The sequence below is a fragment of the Anser cygnoides genome, chromosome 10 (assembly GCF_040182565.1).
Source record: "Anser cygnoides isolate HZ-2024a breed goose chromosome 10, Taihu_goose_T2T_genome, whole genome shotgun sequence".
NCBI classification, from domain to species: domain Eukaryota; kingdom Metazoa; phylum Chordata; class Aves; order Anseriformes; family Anatidae; genus Anser; species Anser cygnoides.
Genome location: NC_089882.1, coordinates 14,694,988 through 14,713,830, shown reverse-complemented (window position 1 = coordinate 14,713,830; position 18,843 = coordinate 14,694,988). Strand labels below are relative to the sequence as shown.

Sequence of the window (18,843 nt, the reverse complement as noted above, 5' to 3'; positions counted from 1 at the left end):
CTCCAGGAACGAGTGGCTGACTTGTTCCTTCTAATCGCTGATTTATGCAGGATCTTGATTTGTATTTTTTTGAGTTTATTAACATAGTGCTGCGTATCCCAAAAACCCCCGATCTGCCAGCTGAACAGACCAGCGAGCAAGGGAAAGGGACGCACTTTATGAGCAGCATGATCATCATAAAGTGCAAGTGGCAAGTTAATGCTGCTTTTTTATTCAATCCCTTTTTGACAGGGCTGTGTTAATAGAGGGTTGGGTGGTGAAAACAAAGGAAAGAGCACAGCAGCAAAAAGCCAGTTGTCACAGCACTGTTGCATCAGTGTGAAAATGCTGTGCTTTATCAGAAAAGAAGCACCGTCTCCGTAACAAATGGCATCACACAGAGCGAGCAGCAGCACCAGCCTGCGGGTTTCTGTGGCCGTGGTGCCAGGGGCAGCTGTGTTATGGGTACACCGGGTGCTGCCCTTGCTGATCTATGCGGCCTTTCAGTCAAGGGTGGGAAGTAGGGTTCGCTTAAACGATGGGGAAGTCAGCAAAAACTATGTAATAATGTGTCTTTCCTTCCAACGTCCCTTTGAATGCATTGGAATGAGCTGTGCTCCATTTCCTTACTTAGAGCTGCAGTCAGAGGCGGTGAAATTCTCACCATGATGGGGCTGCTTGGAGGCTTTATCACAAAGTTGCATTCTCAGTGTTTTTTTGGCCTTGATTGGATACCTTAATGGATTTTGTAGATTTATTTTAACACACCTGCTTTTTAAATTTATTTTAAGATTTCCTGCATTGCTTTGTTCTTTATCTTTCTTTCCTAGGAAAACAACCAAAAAAAATTCCTCCTAAATTTTTCACTTTCAAAGCTGAATATTCCAGAGAAGGCCTCTCATCCCCACCTTGTTTGGTTTGTATTTTTTTCCACAGTCTGCAGTCGCTGTTAATTCACGTTTGGTTTAGTAATTAATCAGGATATAAATAATACATAGCGTGTTTATCAGGAAGCTGCATGCCAGTGCTATGGAGGCAGGCACTTTTGGCCCCTGCAGGGAGGGGTTGCCTTCTGCTGCTCGGCAGCCCCCTAAGGCCAATTAAGGTGCATCCTTGATGAGATTCCAGCCGCTCCTTGGCTGGATAAATGGCTGCTGTGATGCAGGGAGGGGGGCACAGCGAGCGAAGATGAAGGGGATGTTGGTGTTCAAACAGCTGCTGCAGGTGCCGGAGCCCAACCTCCCCCCCTGCCCCTGCTCACCCCCTGCGTGCAAGGGCTGAGGCCGTGAGAGGAGATGGCGCTGGAGGTGTTGAGGAGCTGGCGGTGAGGAGATGGCTCTGGCGGCCTGTGGCAGGCCTGCAGCTCTCCTGCACATGTGGCAAAGGCTTGGTAGCACGTCCTTTGCCTTCAGCTTCTTTCTTGTAAAGGTCTTTTCTTTTGAAGATGTGTCAACTGTTGTTAAAGCCTTGAAGAACATCCTAGGCATGGAAACCTGCTTGTTGTTCCCTTGCCCCTTCACCACAGCTCTCTCCCAGCCTCCCCCATAAGCCAGGGGAATGACGCCTTTTGGTATTTCTTGTTTCAAGGCTGGTGTTTATTTCGGCTGCAGCAACGAGTGCTAAGCTGGCTGGCAGGAGGAATAAATGTTGCTATGACAGTTTGGGTGGAGATTTGGAAAAGCCACTGCAAGTTGCAAAACAACCGTCAAGAAAAACAGCAAGCAAAGATGCCAACCCAGAGCCAGGTGGCTTTGAAGGCCACCAGCTTGTGGCTGGGCCTGTAATACTTATGGCTGCATATCTGCTCTAGCCAGGGCAGTGAGAGCAGCGAGAGTTGAGCTTGCAGTAATGGGGTCCCGAAGGCTCCCTGTAGCAGGCCGAGTACCCGGGGCTGCTGCATGCTGCTGGAGCTCTGCCCTGGTCTTCCTGCAGTGATCGTGGGACTTGAGTGCCGGAGGGGTGAGGGAGACAACAGGGCTGTGGTGTGCTTGCTGGAGCTCCACACAGGGACTTTGTTTTCCAACCATAAGCCTGGAATGGGCAAACCGTGTTTGAAGCACAGAATCGTGTATGCTTCCTTTGGAGGGAGGAGGGAGAAGTGAGCCTGTCACAAGATAGATTCAGGCTCAGGGACCTGCATGTTGGCCTTTCGGCTCATGCGGTGTCTGCGCCGTGGGTTTCGTGTACTGCCGTCTCTCCTGCGGTAATCTCTGATGCTCCCCCCAACCCCACCAAAAGAGTCACGGCTGAGGCAGTACAGTAACGTGCAGGACGTTGTGTTTCTCAGGTGCTGGAGCAAGATGTGGTTCTCCAGTCTATCGACCGTGCCATCGAGGCTGTGCACAACGCAGCCATGAAGAATGGAGGGAAGTACAACCTGGAGCAGAGGGATGTCCTTCAGTAAGTAGGACAGGAGCCGGGGTGAGGTGCAGGTGGAGGGTGCTCGCCGTGTGATGGGTGTCTTTTCTGTTCCTGGGGGAGAAGTTGGATGTCACTGATCTGAGTCACTCTGCTGCAAAGTGCTGATGTGCTCGGAGCTGGCTAGTGTTTGAGCTGATGCTACTCCTGTCGACCATGTCCAGTACAGCAGTGCTTTGGTCTTGCCACTCTCTCCCTGTACCTGTAAAGAAGAGGGAACGTTTAGCTGCACTATAGGCTTAGAAGAGCAATCCAAAATCTCTCTGGCTACATTTTCTCCTCTCCACCAGCGAGGAATTGTAGAGGTTGTCGGCTATGTGGCACAGAGCCCTTAAAATGTTCTCAAATAATTGCTTGTGAGGAGAATTTTATTTTTTTCCTCCTCTGACACCTTGCACTCTGCACTGAGGCACACTGGTTTAATCTCAGTTGAACAGTGATTCTAAAGTGCAGGCAATTTCTGAAGCTTGCAATGCAATATGTGACTCTCCCTTGAGGAAGAGGCATTTTTCTCCTGTGAAGTGATGAATAAATCATAGGCTTCTTGCAAAGCCTCTTCCTTCCTCCCCCAAAAGTGCTTCCTTAGTTGTTAATGAAACTGGAGTCGGTACTCAGGGTAATATAACCCGTTCTGGTAAATATAACCCCAAAGCAATATATCATTTAAATGTTTCAGCATAGTCGCTCCCATCCTTTAGCTTTGCTGTTCCTGATGTCGTCATTCCATTTCAGAAAACTGATCCATCACCGGAAGGAGACTGTGTCCCGCAAAAGTCACTCTCCCACCCCACAGGGGATGGTTATGACACAGTCCACCAGCGATCACCATCTGGATGTGGCACGGCAGCCCAACGGGGTGTGCCGGACGGGATACGAACGACATCACAGTCTTCCGAACACAGAGTTCGAGGAGGAGGATGAAGGTCTCTATCAGGTAACAGCAGCTGGATACCTTCTAGGTTCCTCCTTCAGTGGTGTGATATTGCTTTTCTTGTTTAATAAAATGCCTTTGTAGCTGAAGCATATCAGGTGTTGTGTTGCTTGCCTGGGGCTGTTGCAGTGTCCCTGGGTGCTCTAAATTGATCCTGTGCTCTATCCAAGAAGTCTGGAACAGTTCCTCTGTCGTTTACACTTGTAATGGCTTTTGGGATCCTTGACGAGATCCAAGATCTTTTGGTGATGTGCAAGTGCTGGTCTAGATTGCGTGACTGTTTCCTGATGACTTTCTAAAAGAGTTGCAAGCTCCCCAGAGAATACTTTGCAAAACAGCTTTGATGTAAGCAAGCAGAACTCCCTCTGAGGACTGAGCACTGCTCTGTTTCCCCCTTGTTAAATCTGCACAATACCATCTTCGGTTCTTAAGTGTTTATCTGCTGTGGCTGCCAATGTTTACTACTTTTTTTTTTTTAAAAAAAAGATCCTTTGTCTGAATATTCCTTGTCATGCTGCATTAAAGATAAAATGCAGGGAATATGATTTAGAGCGGATTTTTTATTTTTAATCTAAGTGGTATACAGTTCCAAGGTTACCGCGTGGCATCAATGAGGCTTCAGAGAAGTAGCCAAGGACAAGGACGGATGCAGCAGTTGTTCAGGAAGAATGATGGGGCAGATTATGCTGTGTGGGTATAGCTGGATGTTAGGGCTAAAGGCTAAGCGGGGATGAGCACAAAGATTTTTTTTCTCCTATAGATGATCATGTACACCATAGTTTGTCTTCATCTCCACGCAGTTATCTTAAATGGGCAGTGTTTATAAGGTACTGATATTCTGTCACTCCTAGCAGATGAGGCTTCTTTTACACACAAAGAATTGCAAGTTTACAGAGATGAAAGGTAGCTCTGGCTCATGCAGAATGCAGTGATCCCTACAAACCCCATTTTTCTTCTTAGTTTTCTTTTCTGGGCAGCCAAACCAGCTCCGTTCTCAAGCCTCTACGTTATAAGCTAAGAAAATGGAGCACCTTAAGGCCCATTCACCGTGCTGATTTTCCTTCTTTATCTGGCATGTGGTTTGGTTGCTTGCCAAAAAGGACTCCTTGGCTAACAGAGCTGTTTCTGTCTGGGTGACACTGAGGATGCAGTCGAAGGGATCCTAGCTTTGCCCTGTGCTGAAAGGGCTCGTTGATCTTATAACTGCTCAGTAGAGGAATTTCCTGTATGCTTTGAAAATACGAAAATGGAGGAAGCATCATAGCTTTCTTCCACTGTATCTGGTTATGCAGCTGCCTAAGAGACCTACTGAAATCTGCATTTTTATCAGTAACTCCAGAAAAGCAGAAGTCTCGGGATGTGCTTTTCTTTGCTTTGGATTTTCAGGGGCATTTTATGTTTGCATATAAAAGCTTGAGCAGAATTTGAAGTGCAAATTTCCTGTTGGTAGCTTTGCTCCCTGGGAGCTGAACTGGATAAAGTCCTTGGTGATGGCACCCATGCTGAGTCTCTCCTCTGTAGTTAGCATGGGGCAGGAATCAGGGGCAGTTCTACACCAGCTGCCAAAGGAGGAGGTTGGGCTCTTGGAATATTTTCTCTGGTCCCTTGGCAAGCTCCATCCTCTGTTCTTGCCTCTGTACAGGAGACGTCAGAGCTGCAAGGACTCCTGTATGGCCGCCTTCCCCACGGCAGCTGGACAGAGGGTGTTCTCTGCCCTTTCTTCCCCTTCCCTTGACGATTTTGGTGTTGTACATCCTCTGCTTGAACCCACTCGGTGGCTGGAGCGCAGGGACAAGGGAGCGGACAGCCATCTGTCACCCCCCGACGCCTGGCCGTGCCGCGGCTCGCAGCTTGGGCAGGCATTAATGCTGCGAAATTCACTTGATGCTTTGCATTCCCATTGCAGCCGCTCGGGCTGCGGCATGGGGCTGTCTGAACGGGGCTGGAGGGCTGCCTGCGTGAGGCTATGTAGGGCTCTGAGCTAACAGCAGCCGTGCATCTATTAATTTACACACTAATCCGTAATAGTTGTGTTAAACTTGCATGGTAAATTTGGAAGGGACTGAAGCCGTGGAAATACTCCAGAATGACCCAGCCCTAGCAGTCTCCAAATAATGTCACGCTGCTGCTCTAAACTCTACGCCCGCCTGCCTGCTAAATCCTGCTGCTTCTGTAATTGTGGCTGTGCTGTGCCAAGCAGCTCCGACTCGTGCTGTCAGCTCTGCCCGTCTGCGGAGAGGGGTCTGCTTTTAGCACAGCTGAGCTTTCCAGATTTTGGACCAGCCTCCCAGCTGCACGTTGCAGAGCCCCTCCTGATCAGTTTTGGCGCTCTCAGCTGTGCGGTCTCTTTTTGGATCGCTTTAAAAAAGGACAAGTACCTGCTTGCTGGATTCCATCTGGTTCTGCGTGCAAGTATCATGTAGCATTTTGCCCAGATAACAGTGTGAGATGGATTGACAATAACAGCAGAGCTCAGCCTGGGAGTTTGCAGCAGTATCTCATTGTCATCTACTGGCTAAAGGCACTTGTAAAGAAGTGCCTTGCTACGTGATGTAGTAAAAGGTTGGATACGTTAGGTGTTAGGTGGGAGAAGGGGATCACGAAGCCCCTTTCTAAAGGTTCCTCTGTCTGGTTCACAGAAAGGCTTCTCTTCCAGGGCTAAAGAAACCTAGAAAATCATCACTGTGTGATGGCCTGAATGCCACTGGCAGATTCCAGCTGGTGCCAGCCTGGGCTGTCAGAGATGTTCACCCATCACCTCCTGTCCCTTCCCATTCGGAGCTGAATGGTTTTGTTGCAGGCAGCAAGCGCAATATCTCATAAAAGCAGAGGCACGTTTCAGGCAGCCAGCCTCTGAAACAGAAGTCCCGAGAGACCCAGATGCGCATCTCCTGACCCAGGGCATCGGAGTACTGATGCAACGTGCTTCTGCTTAGTTTGGCCGTTGTGTTCAGCTTCCTGCTGAGCAGGGGTTAAACCTGAGGGTGCAGCTCACCGGGGAGATTCTGAGTGAGAGAGCTGTAGGGGACCACGGTATCTGAATCAGAGCACAGGAACTTGCATGTTCCTCCCTCAGCATTCCTAGCAGAGGAGACGTGCAGCAGGGACAGCAGAGTTAGTGCAGCTCCCCAGCAAAAGCCTCTCCCAGCGGGTTTTGTTGTAGGTAGTGTAGGATTGCACAGAGGTTCCAGCCCTATTTTCTCCCTCCTGCATGAGCAGGAATAGCAATGAAAGCATGGAAAAGGCATTTACACATCTCCAGTCCTTGGCTTTGTCTTTCTGCAAGGGTATTTGTAGCTGATGTAATGGATCTCTCCCGAAGAGTGTCTAAATACGCGCTCTGTTTGCAGCCTCTGTGGAGCTATTGAGAGTAATGTAAAGTCACGGTGAGTGTGTGGGATTGCATTTGGAAGAAAGGAGGAGTAAATGCTTGACAGGTCTACACGGCGTGTGCTGTGTGCTGCTGAACACAGCAATTAAACAAGGGCTGCTTTTCCCGTCGCGGGGAGGGGATGAAGCAGGTTTGAGTCCTGCTTTGTTCTTCTAGGAAGCCGCCTATTAATATCTGTCCTCCCGAGAAAACTTCCCGGAATGATGAGAGAGATGTAAGGACAAATTTACACACGCACACAAGAAAGAAGGTTTCATAACAGAGAATGTCTTTATTGTCTACCTCCTTTGATTGCTCTGAAATCTTCCCTTACAGATCCCACCACAGCCTCGACGCGCTGCTCCTATCACGCCCCCACCTCCAGAGAAACGCAAGAACGCCCAGATTGCTGCGCCCGCGAAAAGTAAGGACAGCCTGCTTTGGGGATCGTGGGCAAGAAACAGGCAGCACAGCAGTCACAGTGACCAGCTGCTTTTGCTTTCTGCTTAGAAAGACATCCCTTCGGTGCCAGCAAGACCGCTAGGTCTTAAATTCCTGCAGGTTTCAGGCCCAGTGACGTCGGGCTGGTGGCCAGTGCTCCTTTGTGTGTCCTCTGGTCTGTGGGGGGCCCTGGCAGCCTGGCACGGTGCTTTCTCCTGCTGGCTGCAGAAAGATGCTGGGTACGGTGTCCCCCTGGGAATCAGACCAGCCTTTCTGCCTGCTCACCCAGCTAGAGCACTGCCTCGGGGTACAGGAGCCTGGTGGCCATTTCTCTCCCGACACCGCATTGGGACTTTTCCAGGCTGTGCTAAGTGCAGTGGTTCACCAGGGGGAGCTCACAGGTAGTGCTTTTGGGACAGGCTCAGGTCTGCTTTTGGCTGCCTGCCCGTCGGGTGCTTTCTTTGTACAGTGGTCAGATGAGATTTTCATGAAATCAGCGGCTGGTCTCTGTAAGAAGCAGTGGTAATGCCAAGGGCATGTACGTGCTGCCAGCAGGCAGGGGGACCACTACTTGTGAGCACTTCTGAGCAGAGCCAGGCGTCGGGGCCAGCACAGGAGCTTCTCCGCCTTCAGCACGGCGGGGCTGGCAGAGGGAGGGAGCAGTCCTTTTGCTGAGATGCTGTCAGCTTGCCCAAGGGCTCTCCTGTGCTGTGATAGACACGCAGTTAGTGACACAGCTCATTTCAAGCTTGCTCCCCTGGTGAGAAGCAGGGCAGATGCGTTGAATTGTAGGTAGTTGATGGAAACTTGAGGCTGGCACCAGCTTCCGTAATGGTATTGAGCCATTTTCACCGTGGTAGTGGGACATGGCAAAGGTCAGTTCCCTTGAACTCATTATCTTGATTAATGAAACAGTGGGGGCTATAATTTGTGTGCCCTCCTCTGTGAAGGAGGGGAGGAGGAAGAAAGGGACGCTGACCCCCCACAGTGGGAGGGAGGGGTCCTTCCTTTCTGCGTAGCTTGTGCTTTGCCATGAGATTGGAGCCTTCCTACCGGTGGCTGGACTGGTGGAGGGCTTCCAGAAACAAAGGGCAGGAAGACTGGGGTCTGGCCAGCAAATGCACAGCAAAGGGTGTGATTTGTGCTGGCTGCGAGACACACAGGAGGTGTTCCACGTGTCTGTCCCACCGGACCCTCATCTGGTGAAGGGAAGGATATTTTGCCTGAAGGCAAGGACATAAGCAGTTGTATCAAACCAAACAAACCCTGCAAGGCAGCAGGGATACTTGGGCAGGTGATATCAGCTGCGCTCCCTGAGCTCTAGGTGAAGATATCCCAGTGTTTGCCCAAGTAAGTGTCTGTTTTTGTAGTCAGGGAAGGGCCTGGATATGTTTCTGCCCCCTAGAAATAACTGGGCAAGGTTCACCGCAACTGTATATTAGAGCGGATGCTAGGAAAGAAAACTCTTAACGCCTCTTTGGTTGTAGTGTGTTTTTTCCTGGAAAGGCTGGACAGCCACCCCTGCTAGAGTGAGTCAGCACTAGAGAAGCGTGTAGAAGTAGGGTAGAGCAGATAACGTGGCGGGATGTAAAAGCAGTGTGTGCCAGCAGGCCTGTGGGACTCGTGGTCAAACGTTCAAGTGTGCTGAAAAGGAGTGACTGCAGGTGTGTGCCAGCCAGACGTGAGCCTCGCTGTTGCACTGACCGTGGTGCACGCTGGTGCTGCAGCGAGAGGTCTGGGCAGGAGAGGGGTGCTGGCATGCGAAGCCATCAGTGGCTTGCAGTTCTCGGGCACCAGTATTCAAAAGTGAGGGCTCATATCCTGAATCCAGAAAAAAGACCATGCTAAGCCAGGGGAAAAGACTCTTTCTGTCCCTTAGTCCTGTTTCTCCCTCCCTCCTTTCCCCTGCGTAAAATACTAAGCCCTTTGAAGGGTATTTATCTCAATAGGGTAGTTTTCCCCTTTCTAAAGAGGTGATTGTGTGGGAATGCTCCAGAGGGAACTTGATACAATTTTGCTTTGAGATAAGTGAGGCAGGAAGAGGAGTTAAACTGCTCTGGTAGCATGCACAATGAACCTTTTAATGGACCGCGCTGTAGCAATTTGTTTTTTCCTTTTTTCCCTTTGATGCTGTTGCTAAGGCATTTTTAATTGTTCCCTTTTCAGATGCTGTTGAAATTATCCCCGGGTCAGCTTCTAGTGCCTCCTCCATGAGCACGACATCCCTGGATACCTTGTACACCGCTTCCTCCGCCTCGGAGACCGCTCTGCCGACAGCCACCTCCAGCCCTGCCAACACGCCTCCCCCCGTGCCCAGCCGCAGCGTGCACACCACCATCACGCGCAATTTGGACGCCGGCTCCGTCACCCACTCCCGCTACGGGACTTCCTCGAAGGACGGGGCCAGCAAATCTCCCCAGAGCAAGCGGGCTGCCCCAGCACCGCCGTCTGAAGGCGGGGTCCGGAGGTCCCACACCGTGGATGGGGAGAAGGCCCCGCAGGGGAAGAAAGCCGCCCCAGCAGCCCCAGCAAGCCTGGATGCTTTCAGCTCCCTCTGCCTCGAGGATAAGAAGGCGGCTGCGGTGGAGCCGGTGCCACCAGAGCCCAGTGGGCTGGTGGCATCCGTTCCCAAGACGATAGGTGCCGAACTGATCGAGCTGGTCCGCAGGAACACCCACCTCAGCTACGAGCTGTCCCGCGTGGCCATCGGCGTGGTGATCGGCCACATCCAGACCTCCGTGCCGGTAACCAGCGGCATCATGGAGCAGATTCTCATCTCCGTGGTGGAGAGTAAGGTAACGCACGTGGGGTGCTGCTGGCTGGCTGCTCTGAAAGGCCACGGCGCCAGTGTTAAGAGCTCAGGAGAAATTCTGTCCTGGTGTTCGGGCTGGGAAGTGCAGGGAGATGCCAAAGAACAGGGGAAAGCACGAGCTGGGTGTAAATAACGAGCTGGGGAGACCAAGGGTTTAAACCAGGCGTGAGTACTGGCCTCAGGGAAATGGAAGACAGGAGTTTGTTCCCCAAACAAGCTGCAGATATCCAGCTTAAATCTGAGTTTGGAGCTGGGAGGCGGTGGTGGAGGGGTGGGTGCTTCGGAGGAGGTTTCAGCGGGGGAAGAGGTGGTGGTGTGGGTGGCAGTGAATTGAACCACATGAGGGCATCGCTGGGAGATGACCGCCTTCCGGGTCCCAAGGGCGGTGCTGGTGACCGAGCAGCGATGGGATGGATGCAGCAGGACTTGAGATGACAAGCAGGGTTTATTCGGGAGCATTTTTTTGATCAGATGGGAAGGGGAAATCATGAAGCCTGTGCTTAGCAGTCATGATTGTCGTTAATCAGTGAAAGCTTGCAGAGGGACCCTAAAGAACTCAAGAAATTAAAAGGGAAAAATAAATAAAATTGCAAGAGACTTGCTATCAAAGAATGGGGAATAATCCAATGAGGCTGTGTTGAATGTTTAGCATTAATTCACTGTACCTGTGCAGAAGCAAGAAGGAGAATAACTATTCCAGCTTGTGGCTGTGGCAAAAAGATGGATTGGTATTGAAAAAAATAAGCAAGCTTACTTGTTTTCCTTCTCTTTTTACTCTGATGCAAGTTGCTGACCACTGATTGTGAAAGCTTATGGAGAGCCATTGTGGCAGCATAAAATCGGAGAGAAATTAACAGTGACTTTTAAAAGAGGTATTTTCTGCTACAGATGCAACAAATAGAAGCTGTGGAAAATGGAGCCTTAGTAATAAGCGCTTTTTAATAAAAGCCTTGTAATAAAATAAGGCATTGTATAAACTTTTTCTTCTACTGTGCTGTACATACTCTGCATAGATTCAGCATGCCTATGCATAGTATAAATCCGTGTGGTTCTTGTCTCTCTTGACTGTGGAGTTCCCAAAGTTTCTGTTTGTCTGGCTTGGTCTTTCATCAAAGTGATAAAAACTAGTTTTTCACAGATGTGTACTTCTCTATTATTACATTAAAACATTCCTCGGCCCTATTTTTTTTTTCAGAACAACTGCCAAGGAGTAGTTTTTCATCCACTGGAGGAAGAGAATTATCTTGACCTTGTTCTAAACCTTATACCAAATGATCACATTGTTCTTCCTTCCTCTGTTACAGACAGAGAAGGGGGAAATAAGAGTGCTTCTTGCAGCAGTCGTTGAAATAGCAAAGCACATCTGGGCAGCCCTCTGCTTTAGTTGGAGGGATAATAAGTTTTAGCTCCCACTTGTTAAATACAGCCCCAAGGAGTGCGTTTCCTATCAACATCTAAGATTGGAGTTCCATTGCTGATGGCAAAATTATAATGAACTGCTCAGAGGCATTTGAATATGAAAACTACTGGCATTCAAATTTCAGATCAAATCATGATCTAGTTAAACGTCTCATGGAATAGTGTCCCGTAAGCAATCAACAGTTCTCAGTTTGTGGCTATAACCCGACGGTTAATTGCTTCCTGCTTCAATAACAATACAGGGTAATGTGTGGGCTAGATTCAGCAAAAAAAAAAATTAGCTGTTTCACACAAATGCTTTGGCTCTGACTCTGTTACTAGGATCGTGGACAAGACTTGAATATTATTTTTATCTTTATTGTATCCTGAGAACAGGTGTTGAACGTAACGCCACAGAAGTCAGGTTGTGGAAGGTGATGGTGTGCCAGGTTTCTGCAGCTGGGATTTGAGAACCTGTTTCATGGCCATCGCTGCAACCGGTTTGAAAGGCATGGGAAGAAATTCTGACGGTGGCGCGGGGGCGAGGATGGATCTACCTGCAGCTGATAGATAGGTCACTTACAACATCTGTGAGGCTTAAAAATGCCTGGTACAGTCTGCCTGTCTCTGCTTAAGAGACTTCATTACGTATCTTGAGCGGCGCTGCTCTCAGAGGGAGAGGCAGGGCTGGCTTGCCCAGCGCTCGGATGTAAGTGTCGTGGTTAGGGCGTGTGTTTTTCCTGAGCATCCCACAGAGATGTATCTCCGCTGATGGACAGCAGCCTGGTGCCAGGGGAGGTTGTTCCTTCTAGAGTAAAAGACCAGCTCTAACTGCAAGGTGGCTGTACTGCTGCGGCTCCACCAGCCCAGTTTAATGGTACAAATTACTGCTGTAGACTTTGTGTTGTTCAGTATACCAAATCGTTCCACCATCTCAGGGATTTCTGTGTAGATTTGTTGCTGAGTCGTCTGTTCTAGGTCAAGGGCATTTTCTTCTTTAATTTATAACTTCTGAAATCCCTCTGCACCCCAATCCATGCAAATACATGGTTGATATTTTTGCATGCTTTCCTCAAGGTTTTTCTTCTACCCCCTAAAACAAAGTGAGATTTTATCCTTGATTAAAACTTTGCTGTGGTTATAGTAGGTATACCTGTTTCAACCTGTTGTATCACAGCCTTTAATTAGTTGTATCCTTTCTGCTCTTATTCCAGTCTTAATTTGAAGTCAAATCACTGGTTTACTAAATCAATTTCGGAATCCATTACCTCGCTCTTATTCCCAGTGCTCTCTGAAGGTTGAATCGCGGTGGCATTTCCCTTTTATTTACCTTGCTCCTCAACTGCGGAGTCTGTACAACCCAGAAGTGGGTTTTGTGGAGGGAGACAAGACCCCTCTGCTGGGGCAGCCTTGCACCCCAGCCTCTGGAAAGGTGCTGCAGTGGTAGGCTGGGAGAACAGCTCAGGCAAGGAGGGCCCGCAGGGGCTCATCTCTTTCAAGAGAGACTTCAGAAATACCGCACTGCTTTGGGAAGCCTGACCCGTGGGAGCAGAAGTGCCCAATTGGCTTCCCCATTTAGGAATTGGCCTGGCCTTGGCAATGTCCCCTCCTTGTGAGCAGGGTGGTGACTGGGCAAAGCAAGCGAAGGGAGATGACAGCTTCCTTTTCGTTTTCTTTTCAAATGCATCGCTGCAAGAACCGTGTAAGCGATAAAGTGGAGCTGGCTTTCATGGGATCTCTTTGAAATTTGGCTGTAGCTGAAGACAGTATAGATGCTGCCTGATTTCCAAGCATCTAGAGAATCGCTGGAATTAGTATGTGTCGGTGATGTGTGATTGCATTCAGCTCTGCAGAATTATCTCTTGTCTGAGAGGAGGGGAGAGCACCGCAGCTGTCTTGTCTAGGGAGGTCGATTTCAGGATTTGTTAAGCTGAGTGTGAGGCAAGAAAAATCGCCTAATAAGATAGCTACACCTTGAGTGAGCGTGCTTAGAAATCACTTACCTGCTTTTTATTGAATTAGCAGTGCCACTTGTTACTCAACCATCTCTGGTTGCCTTCGATTGAAGCTCGGAAGCTACCGACAAAGCCCTGTCGGTCAGCTGGGGCGTGGAGATCTGCCCGGGCTGCTGGGTGAGGTCAAACGGTTCTTGGCCATGCTGGAGACGGAGGAGCAAGGTAGGGGGTCGGGGTGGGACGTGAGAGGGCTTCCCTTGAAGGGCTGGGCTGTGACCTGTCACCACTACATGTGCTCATGATCCGCCTGCTGTCCCCGACGAGCCCCGTCAGACCTCGAGGCTGGCGTGGCCGCGCTTCTCCAGCTCTGCCCCGAGCCCTCGCTGCCTCTCGCCTTCAGTTCCCCTTCGTTCTTTGGCTGGCTCTGCTTAAAGAAGAAATTGCTTTTAACGAGACACAAATGCTTCTCTGGGGTTTGGCTTTTCTCCGAGGGAGTCTTTGTCCCTTTGCTTTCCTGGGATAATGGGGAAGTCAGCGGGGTGAGTGCTTTCAAGGCTGACTCATCTGGCTGTGCTGTTAGCGTATCTAAGCAGGGCTCCTCCTTAGCGAGATATTGTAAGAAACGTGAATGTGGAGGGGGGAGGAATGCATTAGTGCTTAGGCAAGTCCTTTGCTCGCTAATTGCTAGAGGAGCAGCCTTCACAGGGCCGTGCCAGCGTTCACGCAGCCGTCTGCGCTCAGCGCTGGATGGGCCGCAGTCACCCGGAGAGAGACCAGTACCTCTGCAGAGCAAGCGTTTGCTGGGCTGCAGATGGCACACCTGAAAAGCAAAGGCTGCGAAGACCTTACCCAAACACGGCCAGCGTGGTGGGAGCCAGCCCAGCTCCCCTCTGTCTCTGTGACACCTGCGTGTGGCAGCTGTGCCTCCCTGCAGCGCCGCATCCCCGCGGGGGCCAGGTTTGCTGCCCCAGCAAAGGCAATTCCCAAAATGATCCCCCTCAAGCAGTTGTCTCAAATCTATATGAAAAGCTGCTGTATGACTTCATCGACTGTACGACTGTTCCTCTCCTCCGAGTCCTTTAGGAGCTCGATGTTCGGTGAAGGTGTAAGGGCTGCAGGTGAGGGGTCGGAGGAAGCAGATGTGTGATAAGAGGTTGAATCAAGCGGTGATTAAAACAGGTAATTGTTGAAGTGCTCACCCCGAGACACCCCGGCAGTGGAGCGAGGTATGGGAGCGGGGAGCCCTCTCTGGCAGCTGGGGCACGTGAGGCCAGGAGGCGACACTGTGGTGCCGCAGGTCCTCCTGCAGAGAGGGAGGTGGCAGGGCCAAGCGAGCCCTCAGCAAACCTGCTCTGTGCTCAAACACCACGCAGCACCGACTTCTTGTCTGTGCTCGCGTACGGAAAGCAGTCCGTCCTCTCTCAGAGCTGGCTGCCCAGTTAGCTGCTTGGCCATCCGCAGCTCCCCGGTAGTTTAGAGAGAGAGTCTGATGTTAGAATTAAACTTGCGCGTGTGCTCCTTCATTATCTGCTGGCAACGATTATGTAATGAACAGCCGGAACAAAAATATTTTCTTATTATGTAATTGAAACATTGAATCAAAGCCTTAATTAGTTCACACCCCAAATACCACGAAGCAAATTGCTAACAATCCCGTCTCTAATAAAGCAGATTAAATGTTACAGTTAATAAACTTGGAGCCGTTCTCCCAAGAAGGCTGCAGGGCTGACGATGCACAGGAGGGGTGCGTGCTCCTTCGCTTGGCAGGCGCGTGCCGCCCTTACTTTGGGTGTGTGGCTGTTTGTTGTCCCTGGCGGAGGACACGGGCTCGTTTTTCTGTGCAAAGTCACTCTGCTGGTATTGTGAGCTCAGCTTAAGGCTCGCTGCCACCAGCTGCGCAGCCGACCTGCTGAAAGGAGCTGTGCCAGGGCAGGATTAAATCTTCTCTGGGTGTTCGGGAGGTGAAGATGCTGCGCGGCAGCGGGGTGCCCTGGCTGATAGCAGGGCAGGCCTCTTCACACTGAATGCTCGTGACTTGTCACCACATGCTGCAAGACAGCTTCATCCCGAAATTGCTAAGGCTTTGGTCTCGGTGAGTTGGTTAGCCCTGTTGTCTGGATTTCTCAGCTCATTTCTCTTCTACCTTGCTGATCTCCTGCTGTTTGTTGTCACTGCTGCCAAGCCCTTGTGTATATAATTTAGGTTCTTCTGCAAATTAGTTCTTACCTCTCCTAATGCTGCCTAAGCTCATCATCTGTAATCAGCCCCATTCCGTGTGCAGGTTCCTGATCTTGCTCTGCTTTCAGGAAACCAGGTAGTTCTTACGATACCCTCACATCATTCAACATCTTGTTTGTTTTGCGGGGAGTAACCCTGGGGTTCAGCGAGGTTGGGGTGCCTGATGCTCGTGGTGCACACCGGGCTGCTTTTGTGAACAGTGCAGCAATGTTTTGCTGCCCCGTGGGAAGGGGGAATCAGGGTTTGGCTGGTGCTGGGCGTAGTACTCTGGCCAAGCGTTTTGAATCTTCTTTAAATATTCAGAAATGTGCAGAGGGCTGTAGTCATCTGAGCTGGCTTGTTGCCGTAAGTTTGTCTTATAGTACGTGGGCATTCCCCTTAGTGCAGCATTCACCCCCTGCACAGGGAGATGGCTGCTGCTGTTCTGTGAGCACGCTGCCCTGCTGCTGAGGGAAGTGGGAAGTTGGTGATGTGCGAGTCTGCTATGTTACCGTTCTGTCACCCAGAAAAGAGCTGGGAACATTGGCTTGACTGGCTCGGCCATAGGCTGTTACAGGCAGTAAGGAAAAAAAGGGTGTGAGTTGCTTGAGTGAGGCTTCTTGGATATTTCAGCATCCTTGGAAGCCAGCGAAAGCTCCAGCAGGGTGATGACAGCTTGGATTTAAAGACTTTGTGACTGTGCACCAGTCCTGGCACCTATTTTTGAGGGCAGGAGTCCAATTTGATTCATTGGCTGCACTGGCTGTGAAAGGAAAGGGGGGGGAGTAGAGACCCCAAAAAGTAGGAAAGCTGAAATAATGGCCAGGTCTTAAATTTACTGTCTTTTTGCTGCCAGTTCTTGACTGAATGAGGCCAACTGCCAGTCCTGAGACGAAGATTGCATGAAACAATCACCCGAACAACAGCTACCTGTCAGGACCCCAGTGACCACTGACTGTCCTCTTGCAGGATCTGAGCTCAGGGCTGCCCTCGGGACAGATCTGCCACGATGAGCAGCGGCTGGAGGTGATCTTCGCAGACCTGGCCAGGCACAAGGACGATGCTCAGCAGCGCAGCTGGGCACTCTACGAGGACGAGAACGTCATCTGCTGCTACCTGGAGGAGCTGCTTCGCATCCTGGTGAGCAAATTTCTCTCTTTGCAGGCATAGCACAGCAGACAGATGCTGGTGAAGTTCCTCTTTTTTTTTTTTTCTGGTCTCCTTTGTCCTTGTGTTGCCACCAGATTTGCTGTTTCAGGGAGTATAGGCTTCTTGTGCATCTCTTACAGTTGGTGTGAAGCCTTGCCCCTTCTGTGCAGGGTCCTCAGTGCTCTTGAACTGCCTTTCACTCCGCCTTACAAAGCGCTTATGAAAGGAATCACAGAACTGTTACTCATGGTGGTTGTGGTATATACCTCTCACAGGAGAATACTAACCTCCCCTTCAAAAACAAACAAACAAAAAAACTCCCAGAGCAAATATTGCACAGGTAGGTCCATTTAAAACACCTTCTGTGGCTGGTGTGGCTGACCAGTGTGTGCAAGTTGACATCAGGGTCTGTGCCATATCCTGAGCGCTCCCTTCTGTGGTCTGCTCGTACCCTCCCTGCTGTAAGTCTTTAGTGGAAGCGTGATATAGAGCTGCACCAAATTGTAGCTTCCAAAGCTCTGCTGGTCTTTGTAACCAGTGTCTTAACTGGCTCTAAATACGTGGAATTTCTCAAGTATACAGCGTGTCCAGGCAGACCAAGTTATTTTCTCCCTGCCTTTATTCCAACAAGTACTTGGAGGGTGATGCCCAGTAAATGCAAAGATGTGAAAGTTCTTCAGTTCTCATGAAAGAGAGCTTCAAAGCTGGTTTTGCGAGCAAGTATAAAACACTTATAAATTTATAAAACGTTTGTGTGTATGGGAGAGGTGCATCCCCGCAGTGCACAGCAGGGGGAAATGCTGTTCTGGTGCTGTCTCTAGGCCGTATAAGCCCGCCTGTGTACGGGGAGCACAACGGTATGGGAGCTGTCACCTGGTGCAGTGACATGGCCTGTGTTACAAACAGGCGCCAGCACTGACTTTGCTGTGGCACCTGTTTTGTATTCCTCTCTGGTTCTGACATAAGCAGAACAAATTTTTATTTTTTTGTGTAGTAAATGCCGTTGTCTTTTTAGCTCAAAACATGAGCTACCGTCTCACTGCGGGGCCTGCTTCTTTGTGTAACAATTTCCTCCAAATTCAGCGTGGGGGGAGGTACAGTGCTTCTCAGTATGGGACCGGCACTGGAGCTGCCATACAGAACTGCAGTACATTCATCAAGGTACTGCTCAGGTCAAGGGGTTTTTAGATGTTTTCAGCCCAAGACGTGCTGTACTGCAGAGATGTTTCTTAAGAATTCGCTTTGATGCAGAATCTCCAGGGTGGTGGGTTTGGAGCTGTTTGTGCTCTAGCTTTGGTTGCTTTGTAAGGTGGTTGAGCTGGGGCTACTGAAATCCAAGAGCAGCTATAGCCTCCCTGGAGCTCTCTGCGGCGGCCGCCTTGCTGCTTTGATGTGTCACTGGGCTGACCAGTTCATTCCTGCTTCCAGACAGATGCAGACCCAGAAGTTTGCAAGAAAATGTGCAAGAAGAATGAGTTTGAATCCGTCCTGTCCCTTGTGGCATATTATCAGATGGTAAGGTGGCAGCGTGCCTTGAATATCTCTTCTTTTTGAGGCTTCCCTGAAGATGCAAAAGAGCAGGGTTGCTCTGATGAATGTATGAAACACGTTCCCCCTGGACAGGGCAGTTCTGTGAACTTGTTGGAGTTGTAGCACGTCTCTTCCCCGTGCTGGCAAATCTCGTGTTATGCATGCACGCTGCATGGAAGAGCAGAGGACGCTACAGACGCCGAAGCGGAAGCTAGCCCTGTGAAGGGGAAAGCTTGCTGCTTTTATTAGCTCCGTTGAGGGACAGAATCACCATCTCTAATGTCTAGAGAATGGATATCCGAGGATGCCTTGGGTAAGCTGACAGGCTGTGACTGCTCCTCATTTAATTGATGCACTCCTGTGCATTAGTAAATGGCTTTGCTTAGGAAAGTAGGTTGTGAGCAGAAGCCTTGGGAGTGAGGAAGAAAATCAGTATTCACAGGAAGAATGGAAGTTTTGCCTTCAATGGCTACGCAGCGTTGCTTTGCTCCCCTCTTTCCTGGACCTTGCTGCCATAGGATGCTGCGGGGCTTGGAGGCTTTTCCCCATCCTGTCTGAGTCCCCAGCTGCAGCACATCAAGCCTTGCTGCGTTTAGCTGTCATCTGGCACATCTGTATCTGAACCCAGAGCTCAGCATTAGGT

The 18,843-nt window shown here is 50.1% G+C and overlaps 1 protein-coding gene across 4 annotated transcripts in view; it reads left to right on the top strand.

Annotated features, from left to right (window-relative positions):
• NCKIPSD (NCK interacting protein with SH3 domain) overlaps positions 1-18,843 on the top strand; it is a 48,620-nt gene that overhangs the window by 16,965 nt on the left and 12,812 nt on the right. For all 4 annotated transcript variants that reach the window (XM_048072594.2, XM_048072597.2, XM_048072604.2 and 1 more), the window contains 6 exons: positions 2,267-2,379; positions 3,130-3,331; positions 7,035-7,122; positions 9,306-9,934; positions 16,491-16,661; positions 18,099-18,185. In XM_048072594.2, coding sequence (XP_047928551.1) covers positions 2,267-2,379; positions 3,130-3,331; positions 7,035-7,122; positions 9,306-9,934; positions 16,491-16,661; positions 18,099-18,185 — 1,290 coding nt within the window. The remainder of the gene's footprint in view (positions 1-2,266; positions 2,380-3,129; positions 3,332-7,034; positions 7,123-9,305; positions 9,935-16,490; positions 16,662-18,098; positions 18,186-18,843) is intronic.